Raw genomic sequence first — 15,499 nt, forward strand, 5'->3', positions numbered from 1 at the left:
GCTCACGGACTGCCTCAACCGCCAATGCCACCTGATGGTGACAGATATAGTGACAGCAGATGCCACGGATAGATGCTCGGGGCCGGAGAAGAGCACATGGATCTGAGCCCTGCCTTTCATCATCCATCCGCGCACAGACCCCGACCGAAGGCCACCGTTTCAGAGGCACGACCACCTAAAGCGGACAAGCCAACACGTGCACTGGGAGGGGGAACGTTTTTTACAGAGACTCCTGTCAAGGGAACGGGCTGAGATGCCGCCGACTCAGCTCCCGCTTGGCCCGGGCTACGGAGAGTGATGGATCTGGCCCAGCAGCTTGCTACGGCACAGACAAATAGCAAAAAATCAATGGAGCTGCACTGAGACGCCACAGCCATCGTCAAGGCAGCTGAACAGAGAGAGCAGACACGGCGCCATCCATCACTGCCGCCGCTGCGACGTCTCCTTCGGCCGCTGGACAGCCCGGCCGGGGCGTCCCCGAGGAGAACTTGAGACGGTTGCCTCTGGGACAACAGCCCACATTGGTAAAACCACAGGGAAAATGAGTGAGATGAAGTTCTTAGACGGGATCAGAGCCGGACGCTGCCCCTCGGCCAGATGGCTCAGCCCACCCAAAGCCCCCAGACCTCACCCCCAGCTCTCACCAGTGAGAACCTCACAGCCATTGGGAATAACGGGTCAGCGAAATGCAAAACAAATGCCAAAAAACAGCTGGGAATGGGTTTTGAAATAATACGCTCCCGAATAGGCACGTATGGGAATTTGCTTCCCAGCAGTCACACCCACGCCGTTCTGCTCAGGTTCTGCTTACCAATTAACAAGGCCACCAATTAATGCTCTGTGTGTTTTCCTGCTCATTTGCTCTATTTACAGTCCTTCTTTGAAGCAACGTGCGAGAATTACCCGAAAACTTTTCAAAATAGGGTCGGACGAGCACATTCAATCCCTACGCACGACAACCCCGAGCCGGCACCCGCTGCCAGTCCTCCACACCACCAAAACCGTAAACTCCTCTCCCAGACCATCAAGATGGACGGTTCTCCACCGGAGCCATCAACTCCTGCGTTAAGTCACGTCTTTTTGGTGCACATCACCTTGTTTTTTTGCAGCCACAAGGCAAACCAGTCAACGACACCTCCCCAGCCGCTCGCGAATGGCACCGTGCCCTCCCCAGAATATTTTAGGTAGTGTTTTGTCTCCTACCTTTGGGCGAGATGTGTCTCCAGGTGATTGTCGGATCTGGCCTGCCCGTGGCTATGCAGGTGAGGCTGACGTTGCCGCCCTCGTTGATGGAGATGTCAGAAGAGATCTCGGTGATTTTCGGAGACACTGTGGTGACACAAAGAAGGAAATGAATATCCAACCGACTCAAATCTCAAACTGTGGGTGAAGGAGGCTGGGTCTCCTTCCTCCCTCCACCTCGACAGGCTATGCGGTAGCCCATCACTCTCATCTGACTTGACAGGAACACACAGGGGAAAGGGGTGGGCAGAGAAGATCGGGTTGAAGTGGGAAGAAACCGCAGCCAGAGGGGATTCAGTCATTTTAGGGAGGCTCGAGACCGCACCTCGCAGCACCTCCACGGTCTGCGAGATGGTCCTCCTTTCCCCATCCTGCTTCCAGTTATCATCCTGTCCTCCAGCCATGATGAATCCTTTCCAGCAGAGCTGCGTCCGACTGGGAAACCAGCGTCCACCCCCTCCACACTCCCCTAAAGGCAGCGATCGCTCCCGGCTCAACCAGGGCGCCCAAAGCACGCGCAAGGCTTGCAGCTCTTCCTGCAGCCGTGCAGGCTCTCCATCATGCCCTTGCAACCAGAAAAGCACCAAGAGGAGCTGGGCATAAAGATGACAAGTCTACCGAGGAGCCTCCAAGGTCTATCACCCTGCAAAGGAAGGGAAATTCAACTGGGATGGAAAGCACCGCCATCGTGAACGTCCAGGTCAGATACAAGGGGCCAAGACCCAAAGAGGGGACGCGCATACAGGACAGGGGCTGAGGAGAAGGGGAAGGGATGAGGAGCAAGCAGGGAGCACTTGGCCCCGCTGCTGCGTGAGCGGAGGACGCGATGCAGCCGGTGGGGAGGGCTGGGATTCCTACGAGCTCTACGAGAAAAACGATCGGCTGCTGTTATCAGCCTGCACCTGCAGAACATAATAAAGACCATCACCTTCCTCGGTTTATTTTTATTTTTCTTTTTCCAGGCCATTCTCCAGAGCCTAGCAGCGGATTGGCACCCCGCCGCGGTGCTTTGCAGGAGAGTCACAAATCACTTGCAAAGCATCCTGCTCCTTCCACCCTCCCCGGGCGAGCCCCGCTCATCGACTCGCTGGCATCCGCATCCCGGACCATTGCAACACCCCTATTCCTGACCTGGACCCTGCTTCCGAGCATCCCTTCCCTGCCTCTCCCACACCTTCCCGGGGCTGCTCCGAGCCGGAATGACTGCAATGGCCTTGCACGCATTGCCTCTGCTGTGCAGGTAAGTAATTTATTGATCAGTAAAGCACTCCAAGACGCTCTGGAAGGGATTATGTCATGCCAGTGCCGTGCAATAAAATAAAAAATGATGGATTTTTTCTGAACATGAGGGTGATTTAGGGTTTGTAGTTGGAAGTGTAGTTAAAGTACATTTTAAGTGGAAATCAAGGTGGGTAATGAATTATTCTCTGTTTTGAAGGGCTTCTGGGAGTTCATTTTTTTGCTGCTTTGGGCACGACGGCTAATCTGCTAATCATGCACCGGAGGACAAGTACGGATCAGACGCTCCCAGAACAGTGGGAGCTCTGGGGCAGGACAGCGGAGGGCACGAAGACGACACCGCAAGAAATATTAATATGCATCAGTGTCATTAAGCCCAGCGTAAGGGGACAGGCAGGACATGCCTCCTGGGACTGACCGCCCACACGGAGCTGGGAGACGCTCTGCCAATAGCCAGGTAGTCCATTGAGGAGCTGCAATTAATTACAACGGGGCTCTGATTGACCTGCCGTGTTCCCGGCGAGGCTGGGACCGCTAGCCGGGAAATCCACGTGAGCTTTAAAAATATCCAGCCACGGAAAATAGGCCAAGGAGGTCTCGCCATTACCATTTCGGAGAGGTGGAAAGAGGCAAGCGGAGGCGCAGGGAATTGCCCCCCACCGCCTGCGAAGGAGCAATAGCTTCCAGCTGTACATCCCGACAAAACTAGAGGGGTATCTATCACCTTCATTGCGGCGCTCGCTACATCACAGAGGAGCCTTTCTGATGTTTTTTTAACTACTGGAATCCACATCAGCCCAGTTCAGCTTGTTTTGCTCACTGAGGCTTAACGCAAAAACCAAGGCAGACTTCGCACCACGACTTGGGTACCACACACGCACAGATCTGCACCCGCCCAGGCGAGAGACAAAAACCTGCAACCCGATCCCCTGACCGGAGTCGAAAACATAATTAAAACAAATTAAACTTGGATTTCCCAAAAGACGAGCCCGACATCCTCCTCCTCGGCCGTACAGCGGGAGATTTCAGTTCTGCTCAGAGCAGGCAGAGGAGGAGATGTAGTCGCGTTGTTGCTTAGCCGAGCAATGGGAGACTTTGCGACTCTCTCCAACAAGAGGACAATCATCTCGAGCCGCCCGTGCGCTGGGGAAAAAGCCCACCCTGCCCCGGCGAGCTCGGGACGTGCTCGGGAATAGGCGATTTACTGCAGCCCACCTGGGACGAGAGGAGGCAGGAATGGCTGGGAAGTAAACCGGAGCGACAACGGCAGCGAAGTCGTTAGCTAACCCTTAAATTAAATGCGCAGTGGTAGAATTTAACACGACAGTTATTGTATGCTAATTAAACGTTTGAATAATTAACCACATGAACTATTTAAAATGCCTTTCTGGAGACTGAACAGGTATGTTGCGAGGCTTTTACCACACCAGGGAGCGAAACCTGAATAAATAAGCGATGGCCAGTATATCTTAAATATCATTTAACGGTCACCGGTGCTCCCGTTCCCCCTGCGTCAAAACACATTCTCCATCAGTTGGCATCGCTGCGGCAGTGGGGCAGAGGAGAAATTTCTTATGCTGAACGCGGGACACAGATGGAGCTGTGCCCCTATGGGAATGAATAAATAAATAAAGCTAAATAAATGCAGGCTTCCCAGGCGGGATCCCTCTCCTTGCGGGCAGTCCTTTTGTGTTCAGCATCGCTCTTGCTCAGAAGTGATTAAACATGGCAGTGTTGGCCAAGCTGCTCCAGTGACACAGCGCAGATTTCCCCAGAGACGGGCTGGTGTTCTATCGATCCGACTTCTTTTTTCCCCCCCCGCTATCCTTGCCACGATGATGGGAAAGGTCTCGGCGCTGCTCCCAGACGCTGCAGCCCTCCGCAGGTGCCCAGGGCATGCCCCCGGTTTGCCCGGACTCGGCGCCCGCTCGCACACACCGAGTCCCCAGGACATAAAGCAGCAGCTTGCTTAAATATTTAACCAAACCATATGGCGCGTTACACGTTCGAGGGTGTTCAGTCAGGTGATATATGCCTTTACGGATCCAAGCATATGCACTTGCCTACACAGATATATTCCCTGGCGCACAGACACCCTCCTGCCGCTGGCACAGACTACCTGCCCGCTACGTTTTCAGCCAACGCAGGTGCAAAAGCTCACGCGTCCCATGCACCTACCCCTTGGCCATGCCACAGAACGAATCATAGAATGGTTTGGGTTGGAAGGGACCTCAAAGACCATCTCTTTCCAAACCCCCTGCCCTGGGCAGGGACACCTCCCACTAGACCAGGTTGCTCCAAGCCCCGTCCAGCCTGGCCCATCTCCTATCATCATTCCTTCCCCAGGCATCTTCCTTGCCTACCATGACCATGCTGCTGCCTGTGCTTATTTCTCCCTGACACCGCGTCCCCACCGTTGTCTCCTGATGTACCCCTTGTCCGGGCTCCCCGGGCACACCGAATTTCAGCCATGTATCAGGCGAGAGGCAGGGAGACCCCTGAGTATTAGGGGAATGTGGATCTGGAGCAACCTCTCCACCAGAGACGGGGAAGAAGACCTCAGATGAGCCTCACCGCATTGGGTGCCTGCAAGGAGAAATGGCATTTTCTATATTTTTTTTTTTTTTGTTTTGGCTTAACTACCTCCTGTCTACCCGGTTTTGGGAGCCAAGCAAGTAGCTTAGAAAAACACGTGTGACTTTTCCAGCCCTCCCTTCTGGAGCGGGAGCCCAAGCAAAGCGCCCAGCATCGCGCAGCAGCCCGCGAGCGAGCGGGCTCTCCCGGTGAGCCTAGCGAGCGCCTCGCTTCCCCCTCCTCATAAAACATGCAAACCTCCATCTTCCAGCATGAGCAACATCTGCTCCAGATCAAAGGAAACAACAAAGAACAACTATAAAAGCGTCTCGGAGAAAGAAAAAGAGGGAGATTCAGACTCGCGTTCTGCAGGCGATCTGTGATGCGCAGTGGCAGCTTCCTGAACATCAGGCTGCCGCTGCTCCTGCTTTTCATAACAGCCTCTTACCGCTGTCACCCACAGACGTCCCCGTGTTCTACAGAGCGCTGCTGCCACGGATCCTGCCTCCAGGACTCGGGAAAGGGAGCCCCGGGTGCCCCAGTGCTGCTCATGGCGATGCTACGAGTCAGAGCGAGCCCACGCTCCCCTGCCAGCAATGAGGGGTCCCAAAAAGCCAGCCGGGACCGGGCACAAGGCAGAGACCCCCACATCAGGCTCCCATCCCACTCCTCCACGCTGTAACCAGAGCATTTTCCTCTCCTCCGGCAGCAACCACCGGGTCGGGAGAAGGTATGGTGCTCCGCAGAGCCAGGCGTCTCCATTCTGCCTTCTCCCTCTTTTGTGTTCAAAACCTTCCTGCCTTTTAAAGGAAGGCAGAGAGCAGATGGAGACGCCCGCGCCTTCAACTACAGGTGTGTTATAATGGGCTTCTAAATCAGGTTGTGCTGCTGTAACACAATCATAATTAAGAGAAAAGCAGAGAGCATCCTTCCATCATACCAACACAGCTCAGGAGCTGTATTGAAGAAGTCCGCGGGGTGCGAGGAAGGGCAAACACAGCCTTAGTGCCTTCTCCCAGCTACACTGCTCGGTCATACAGGCTTGTATACAAAAACCGCGCAATTACAGGTGCCGATCCTGCCCTGGGTTTGCCCAATTTCTGCCCCCTTCCCCACCGGTGTGACGTGTTCGGGACTGAGCCCCCTCTGCGCCAACCTGGCAGCAGCCAAAGACGTGAAGAAAGCAGCCTGGAAACGAAGAGGACATACGTAACGACCTTAATAAGCTATTAATAAATAACTAATGGCAATTGCTCGTTTTAAAGCAAGGCGTAATGAGATGTGTCATACGGCACCGAGATGTGTCTAAATGATTTCCCAAGTAGGTAACGGCTCCGGTTGCAGCAAAGCTCTCCCGAGCTTGGAGGACACGAAATTTTTTATGCCCGTCTCTGCAGCAGGTTATACGGCACGGCATCACAATAATTCAGAAGAGGAGGGGGGGAAACAAGACGTTTCCAATCATTCATTAGTAAAGTATTTGTGAACGTGGGTATAACTCACCGCATAAGCAGCGGGGTTTCTGCAGACAAACTTTATAGCCAAGTGCCAAAAGGGAGCTCAATCTGATTCCACTTACGACAGCATAAATCAGCCATGCTCCTACTGCAGGCAACAAGGGATACGCCGGAATAAACACAGCACAAAAGGAGAGTCGGGCCTCCAGCGCAAGGACTTCTTCCTGACTTTTGGATGGGTCCAGGTCATCAACCTGGATCCAGACTGTCGCTGCCTGCCTGGATTTGATCCCCTGCTTTCAAGGCTCTGTAGGGATCTACGTCTTCTTTCCTACCGTAAAAAGGAAGAAACACCCGACACCAAGCCCCACACCTGTGGGGGAATGCTCAGAGTTTGCTTAGCATGGCTACTAATAATCAGCTTTATAGAGCGGGCAGAATCCATCATTCAGGTTTGGGAGACCCCAGTTCTACTTTCACGTTACGATGCCCCGAGGAAGTCGCGGCACTGCTTTGGACGGCGTTGCCTTCTCTAAAATGACTCTACTGAATGAAAAAAAGGAAAATAAGGAAGACAAAAAAGTAAAGGCTTTGCATTGCTAACTGTGAAGAAATGCAGACAAACAAGGACTGTCGGGCGGTTCGGCTCCCTGTCTAGGCTGATCTCATTTTCAGCTCCAGGCATGCCGCGCGGAGAAAGGATCTAGTTTCCAGTTTTGGCACCCCGAGCCACCTGGGATTCCCCCTGCAAGTCAAGCAACACCTCCAAAAAAGCAGAAAATTGAAGGATCTCGAAATCTTAAGACGCCTGCATCATCTTTCCAGCATTATTGACACCTCTCCTCAAGGCACCTCTCCCACAGCTGCCTCCACGGTGACCATCAAACCGATGGTGACTCTGTCTCACCCTGCTCGTGGACGCAGGGTCCCCATCTCTGCCTCTTCTCATCCCACCAAGGCACCGCTGGAGGCTGCACCAGACCCGCTGGGAAAAGACCCGCGTGGGGACGAGCCCCAGCGTGCCGAGGGCGCCCGACAAAGTTTGAATGCGACTTCTTGTTAATACAAAGCTTGTCAAACCCATCACCTAGAAATGCTGAATGTCTTTATTAGATTCCTTTATCTCCCCCCGAGATCGGAGGGACACGACGAGATGATTCTCAGTGGAGATGTCATCATCCAGAAACTAATTAAAGGCTGCGCGGGAAGTCGGGCCACGCGCACTCTGGAGAACAAAACGCATTAGCAACCCGAGTCGAGAAAAATATTACAAGTGAACTTCAGATCAGAAAGGGCGAGCTAGGGATTTGACAATAGCTCTCCTCTCCCCGTCTCTCCTCCTGCTCGTCCCCACACTCCCGCGCCCTCGATAGCTGTTCCCCAGCAGAAGAAAGCCACCCCGGATCTCGGAGCTTTCTGAAACCAGCCCCTACACCGCCATCTCCTAAGGGATGCATGACACTACTGGATCCCCTCCTCCACCAGGTCATGTCCTGGGAGAAAAATCACGATTTGCGGAATTTTTTTTAATGTCGGAAAAGCCTCCTTGCTGCACGTCATGAAGCTGCAGAGAAGGATGGCGTGATGCCTGCACCTCTCCCTGCTCCGCCAGAGCGATCCTGGGCAAAACACTTGGTCTCTTTGGGTGTCATTTCTCTTTATCAACAAAATGACAAGTATTTCTCTCTTTGCAGGCTTATTAAAAAGACAAGGCATTTAAAGTGATAAGATAACCTGAGCCTATGGTCACAGGAACTGTAGGTGGGGACATTTCTGCATAGGGACGGTCCTGTGTCCTATGTGTCTATAGGGCTCACGTACGCCGAGATGCACGGATCTAGTTTAGGGTGTGCATCCCGAGTGGATGTGCCTGCCAAATATCACATCCCAGTCAACCTGGAGTCTCCCGTACCAACTAGCAGCAAGTTTACACAATATTCCTCCTCCGGTCCACCATCGCACTTTGTCCTGCTAAACTCGGCATGAAACCTCAGCTCCTCTCCACCAAAACCAGCCAAGGGGCAAGAGGCCGTGCCCTACGTCTGCCACACAGGTCCCGCTCCCGGAGAGTGGGGGGCTCTCCCTGTGTCCCACCCCCCACCCCCAGCTCCCTGCCCACAAGGAGCGAGCATCCTGCGGAGGGCCGGGCATGACGAACCGGCCCCGAGCCACTTCGCTCGACAAAAGGGACCTGCGGGAACAAAGGAGCTCCAACGTCCCTTCCGGAGATAAATCAGATGCTCTAATGCAGCCCGCATCTCCAACGAATATAGGGCAGGTGTCTCTGAAGTGAAGTATTAGTTAAAATGATGCTCTTTAAATTACATTTCGGCTATTTCAGGCAGACAGGTTGCGTGTGGGTTGGGTTGGGTTTTTTTATGATCTATCTAGAGGCTTAAAAAGACACAGAGAGAAATAAATCTCCCTTCCATTAAAAACACACTATGCTCTTGCATATTTGTTCTTATCTCCGCGCTCTGGCACTCGTGCTCCCTCTCTCCCTCGACTCGAGCACAAAGTAAGTGTTTATGATTACACTTTCCACACTGACACTAATCTAATTCGAGGAGCCGCGCAGCCCGTGCCCAGGGAAAGCGGGAGGATGAGCGGCACTTCCTGAAACGCTGCGTTGGATGCCGGGCGCCTTGATGGTTTTACTTCAAAAACCATCAAGATTCCTGGCATTAATGTGGAACTGAGTGAGAGCCCCAAGTTTTGACTGAATTGCAACTGAAGTCTATTTGTATCTTCTATCTCTGTCCTTTCTGCCTCTATTTATCCAGCTACTTACATCCATCACCTCCTCCCAAGCTCCCCGACTCCAACCTAAACCATTCCATGATTCCATGTTTTACATCCTCGGACCCCACTGCGCTCGGTGCTGTACCACCGAGACACGAAAATACAGCCTTTGCCCCACGGGGCTCTCCATGAACACGTGAAAAAGGAGAGAGCAGATGGATGCAAGCTGCATCCGCAGCCCTCTGGGATATCCCCGCCTGCAAACTCCCTCCGGGCACCGCGCCGGCAGCCAGCTTAGGGGAGGGATGCGATGGGGAGCGAGGGGTGGATGTGCCTTACTGGCACAGGGAGCAAGGTCGGATGAAAAAATAAAATCCTTAACACCACACATGCTGTTGCCATCACCTCTTGTCCCCAAACAACCCCTTTTCTCCCATTTTTCCCCGAGCTCCAGCCCTTGCAGGTGCCTCCCAATACTCCAGCCAGAGCCTTTGCTTCTGCTTGGGCTTCTTCCCGTGATCGCCTTTGACTCTGGTGAAAAATTAACGGATCAAGCAGAGAGCACGGCCCTATCATTCTCTGATTAGGTGGTCTGCAGGCTGCTCCTTATGACCAGACCCTTTGTTCGTCTGCTTATAAAGCGGGAGGTCGGCAAGGCCCAGCAGTTCAAAATAGAATCATAGAATCAATCATAGAATGGTTCAGGTTGGACCATTCAGGTTGGACCTTAAAGATCACCTAGTTCCAACCCCCCTGCCATGGTGATGGCAGATGAACCAAAGGTGAGGTGATTTAGGTGATTTATGCCTCCAGATGCTGCTGCTGCTCCTCCTGTCCCCATGGGAACACCTGCGAACCCATCCATCGCTCCAGCAGAGGAAGACCCACCTTCCCAAAGCTGCCCCAGTCTACTCCTTCCTTCCCTTAGTCATTTCTTTGCATAGTCCTGCTCTTGCAGGTTCTCCTTTCCAAGCTCCATCCTCGCTCATCCTTCTTCTGGCCCCTGCCCAAGGCACTTCGTTAGCATCCACCTTGACCCAACACGCCAACTGCCCCAAACCCAAGGGATCAAGCCATGGCTTGGCCAGAAACAAGCAGGAGAGCAAACACCAACAAGCCAGAATCCATGTGACGATGCACATCAACTTTCCACCGCCTTAAAACACCCTTAAAAGAGCATTCTGTAAGGTTCAGCTCGCCAAGTTCAGCAAGGGTGGAGGGTAGGGTTGGTCTCTGCTGCCTTAATCCACCTCCCTGGCTCATGGTCCCCGAGGACCAGGCTTTCCCGCAGGTGCCTGGCATCTCTCCGTACCCGTGTACATCACCGCCTCCGCTCCCTTGGGTTCTGCCAGCAGGGCGGGCATCAATAACCCCATCGTCCAAACACCTCCTGAGATAAGGGAGCGTTATTATCCCCGCTTCAGGTGGAAAAATGAGGCCTGAAGAGCACACGGCCCAAAAGCGGCCATTCGGATGGATGCTCCATCAGCACCTGGCTTTTCGTGAAGCCACGGAAAAGGCTGCCAGGCCAAGGTATTTCCAAGGGAACGCACGATCCGAGAGTACCGCGGTTAAAAATTAGCCACCAGGCTGTAAGAGAGCACAGCAGGACATCCGCGTGCGCAGAGGGGCAATCAAAATTTCATTACCAAACCTCAACCCAAACAGGCTGTGTTCGACGGGGTTAAAAGGAAAGGGAAAGGAAAAGAAGGGAGCGACACTACCGGGAGGCAGGGATATCGGCGTGCCGGGAGTACGCGGGGGCTGTTCTCCTTTTCCATCAGGACTGCTCCTACATTTCCCGTTTCTCCTAAACGAAGCCCTCGAGCCTTCTTCTCGGCCACCCTCCCGCCTCCAGGAAAGCCGCAGGGAATTCTCTCCCCCCAGAGCATCCTTTAATATCCCTATTTGTCTTTCTAATGCCCGGCCTCATCAACAGCGCCGTCTATTCCCCATGTGCTCCTGCTTTTCACGGAAGGACTATTTTTACCCCTTCCTTCCTATGCCTCCCTCTCCTCCCATTTAATCATTTTGGAGGCTCTTTATCCCCATTTTCCTTTCCTTTCTTTCCTCTTTCCCTTTCATTTTTAAAACCTGCGGTTCCCCGATTCAAAATCATTACTGTTTTTAACTTGGCTCGAGCCTCTTTAATTAAGTTACTTTCCATTATTTTTTATCTAGTCCATTTGTCTACATCCCCCGCACCCTCCCCTCATTCTTCCTTTCCTCCCCAAGGCAGGCTGGGTATGAAATCTTACATTTCCATTTGGCTAACAATCACTTTGAATTTTTAAATGCTATTAAATTGGATCACACCGGTCACTGGACGGGAGTTGTCGAGCTGTGATATTTACTCGCGCCAGTCAAAGGGAAATGAAATTGCGGCGGCGCAGGGACGGGGAGGGCGGGGGGGGAGGGAAGGCGATGGGGGAGCGCAGATTTATTCTGCCGGCGGTACTTGCAAACAGGCACAATCCCTTCGGATTTTCGAGCGAGTTCAAAGGAAACTCTTACGCTCAACCATGAATGTATTGTAATGTCTTTAATAAATCAATTACTTGTTGGCAGGGAAGTGTCACTGCATCTCCAATCCTTGTAATCAACCTCAGCCTTGCTGTGTTTTAAGTGCTGAAAAACCACGGCGGTAGCCGGGGGAGCCAGGAGAAGCATCGGCGGCAGGGCAAACCAGAGAAAGCCCTTCCGCTTCGTCTTGCCAGCACAGACTGAAAGACGCAGAAACGCCATCTGCATCGTGCAAAAAAAAGGTCCACCCGCTGACCCCCAGCACCAGAATAAGGAATCGATGGCGGCGGAGGGACCCTGCCAGTGCTGAGCGGGGCTCACCCTTCCCGGGGCAGCTCCCGGGATACAGAAGTTTGGGAGGGACGACCACGAGAGGTTCACCAAGAGCCCCGAGCACGAAGCCCGGGGCTGAGCACCGCTCTCGCAGGCAAGTTGCGTTTCCCTACCGCCCCCAAGAGCGAGACAACCTTTCACCGCACGTTAATTAGGGCCCTGCGTTTCGCGCTCCTGCCTACGGGAGGGTATTTCAATTTTGCTAAAAAGAGGCCTTTCTCCACTGGAAAAATTTGCTAAAGAGAGTGGGATTTGATTACAAAGCAGTCCCGGCCAAATCCAGCCCCTCCTCCTCTCTCTCTCTCTCTGCTGACAATATCCTCCCCTCCACAACAACAATCATCTGAGCACAAACAGACAACAAAGCTTTTCAAAAAGTAATGAACTCCGGTCGGAGCCAAGGCAGGAAGGGTTTAACGTTCAGCTCGCAAAGCTTGCCGAGGCCATCAATTATATAGCCCTGCTGCTGAAGGAGCGAAAAAAAAAAAAAAAAAAAAGAGGAGAGAAAAAAAAAATTTCAGATAGACTCGGCCAAAAAGAAAAGATAGGGAAGGAAAACAGGGCGAGAGAGATTTAATTCGACGAGCGGGGAGAAGTGTTTGCAAAAGAGGAGGAGGATCAAAGGCTGAAGCTCTCGGGCTGGCTGCGAGAAGGAGGGATTACAAGGAGGGCAAACGGTGGAGGAGACATCTCTGTCGACCCCTCGGCTGGAGGCTGGTCCAGGGTACGAATCAGGGAGCCCCTCCACTGCGAGGCCTCGGGGATGGGGAGGTTTTGGCAATGCCGGGGGGTGGATTGAGACCTATCGGTCTCATCTCACGTAGGACAGCAAGCCAGGACGGGGTTGGTGCCCTTCACCTCCTTGCCCCAGTCTCACACCAGACGCCACTGGAGGAAGGAGGAGGAACCCAGAGCTGAAACCGTCTGGGCATCTCGACCGCTGGCTAGATGGGACCACCAACCCAGACACGAAAAATGAGCGTGCGGGTCCACCTAGAGCAATGAGAGCTCCCTGTCCTCCTGCCTGCGCCCCGGGGGGCCGGGCTCTTCCATGGATGTGGCCCTGGACTAATGAACAAAGCCACCTCCAAGGGACAGGACAGAGGGGACTCACTGCTGTCCCACACCACCAGCTTCTCAAACAGACAACCAGCCAGACCCAGAAAACCCGAACCAGAAATCTTTCAAGACCGTATTTCTTTTCTGAAGGACCACATATCCACCTCTTTTCCAAAGGTCCTTGCCTTTTTGTTCTCCGCTTCCCTCCTTTTCTTCCTCCTTTGCTAAATCTCTCTCTCTTCCACTGCAGCGCCAGAACAGGCAGGAGAAGAAGGGCAAAACCAGATCGCGACTCTCCCCACGTTTCAACGCAGCTCCCCTTTCTCCAAGCCTCGACCTCTCCTTCAAAACCCGAGAAAAACCAGCGCAGAAAACGTCACATTTTCCGCCTGGTCCTCCCCTTCATTGGTCAGCGACCCCCGTCCTTAAGCTTGGGGACATTTGCTGGACTTTTTCCCACACTCGGTGCCTGCCGTGGGAGGCGGCAAGGCCGGGCTGGCTCTTCGGCAGCTGTTCCCTTGGCCTCTCCTTTATCTCCAGCATTGTGTTCACATCTGCTTCCCCCTCTGCCTCTTTCCCTGCCGCTGGGAGCCTGGTTTTAAATCACTGCTCAGCGCGCCGGCTGCCAGGCACCGGTTTCATGCCTCCCAGCATGCCCCGTTTGGATCCAAAAACCGTTTGCAAGCCTCCCTCTGCTTTTTTTTTTTTAATTTTTTTTCCTCCCCCCCCCCCCTTTTTTTTTTTTTTTTTTTTTTCAAATCCTCCTAAACCTGCCAGCGCTTGCCACACTGCTTTCCCCTCCTCCCTTTTGGCCGCCGAGTTATCTTGGCTCCGGAAACATGTTCCGACACCTGGTTGCTGGCAGCACAGGGCTTTGGCAGCGGCCGGCCGCATGCAGCTCTCCGATAGGGAAAGGAAGGCAAGTGGGGACCAGCCGGTGTGGGTCAGCGTGACCCACCTTGGCCATCGAGGACGTGCCGGTGGCCGCTCTCACCGGTCCCAGCCGACCGGTGGCTTTCTCGAGCCTGGCGCTGTTGGCAATGCCGCCACCCGCATCCCTCTGGCTTTGCCTGGGGTTTTGGCCGAGGCCAGTTCCTGGTTTCGCCGGGGATTTGGAAGGGAGAAACGCACAGCTTTGTACAGCATCGCCCGGGAGCTGCGTTTTAGGAGATGCTTTTAGGACAAGCCATCGCCATCTGCGCCTTCCTTCCCCGGCAGAGAGCAAGGCTCCCGAGCATGGAAATTTTGGCAGAACAAAGCAGCAAAAACCCCGGGGAGCAAACGGAGCGGGGCACGGGGAGGGATGCTCCGTTGCCGCTCTGCCCACGCACTGGCTCCGGACTCACCTCCCCTTTCAGACTGCTATCAAAAAACCAAAAAGACAGAGCTACATCCTTCCCCCAGCCAACAACACACAAATTACCCTGAAAAATTTGGCTGATGCCTCCCCAACCTCCTTTCACCTGTGCAGGACTGCCAGCCAGGATCCCCCTGGATGCCACCTTCGATGGCAAAGGCTGCATCAAACGACCAAAGTCCCTTGGGCAGAGCCCCCCCGCCCTCCGGACACCCCGAGCCTCTGCAACAGGCTTTCGCTTCTGGACTCGCCTCCGGAAAAAATCAGCTCCAAAGGCCAAAAAAAGAAGAGCCAGATTAAAGTATCAACTCTGAATTTATGCTCGGGACTTAAGGTTTAATAATGCAACAGGAAAAAAAAATCAATATTTAATAAAGCAAATGATGGAGAAAAAACACTGAATGGGAGATGAGCCGCTGCTCGTGTTTTCAAACATGTAACTCCCGGAGGAGCCGGTTTGGCAGGAGGGATGCGGCACCAGATTGCCACGGCGAGCTGGCAACGCAGGGCGCCCCAGGTCCCACCCATTCCAGCTCCGGTGTCAAGGGGGCTCGCGGGTCTTTTTATTGAAGGACAAACAAGGAATTACGGTGGTCAGAGTCCAAATACCCATGGAGAGAGATCAAATGCTGACGCAGGAGGGGAGCCCAGCAGCTGCCTTGCTGAACAGGCCCAGATTTGCGCTAGGGCTGGAGGCTGGGCTTGCGAAACGGGCAGCAGCGCACCCGAATTCCAGTTTCAAAGGCAGCAAGACGAGCTGTCGAGGGATGGAGATCTCCTGACAAGCCGGGAGGGAGCACGGGGGCTCAAAGCGGAGGAAAAACCCCTGCCTGCCAAGGAAAAGATGATGGTGTAGGTAGATTAAGGGTGCAAGAGAGCAAGCGGGGCATCGAACGGGGCTGGCAGGCGCGGCGGCACGGCAAGAGCGCAGCCCTGGGCGTGCTGGGACCAGGCTGGACGAGGGATGCGGCAA

At 53.7% G+C, this 15,499-nt stretch overlaps 1 protein-coding gene across 8 annotated transcripts in view; it reads right to left on the reverse strand.

Annotated features, from left to right (window-relative positions):
* Positions 1–15,499, reverse strand: part of LOC134524855 (protein CEPU-1) — a 364,606-nt gene that overhangs the window by 27,227 nt on the left and 321,880 nt on the right. For all 8 annotated transcript variants that reach the window (XM_063355071.1, XM_063355078.1, XM_063355077.1 and 5 more), the window contains one exon: positions 1,204–1,329. In XM_063355071.1, coding sequence (XP_063211141.1) covers positions 1,204–1,329 — 126 coding nt within the window. The remainder of the gene's footprint in view (positions 1–1,203; positions 1,330–15,499) is intronic.

Source organism: Chroicocephalus ridibundus, chromosome 18 (genome assembly GCF_963924245.1).
Source record: "Chroicocephalus ridibundus chromosome 18, bChrRid1.1, whole genome shotgun sequence".
NCBI classification, from domain to species: Eukaryota; Metazoa; Chordata; class Aves; order Charadriiformes; family Laridae; genus Chroicocephalus; species Chroicocephalus ridibundus.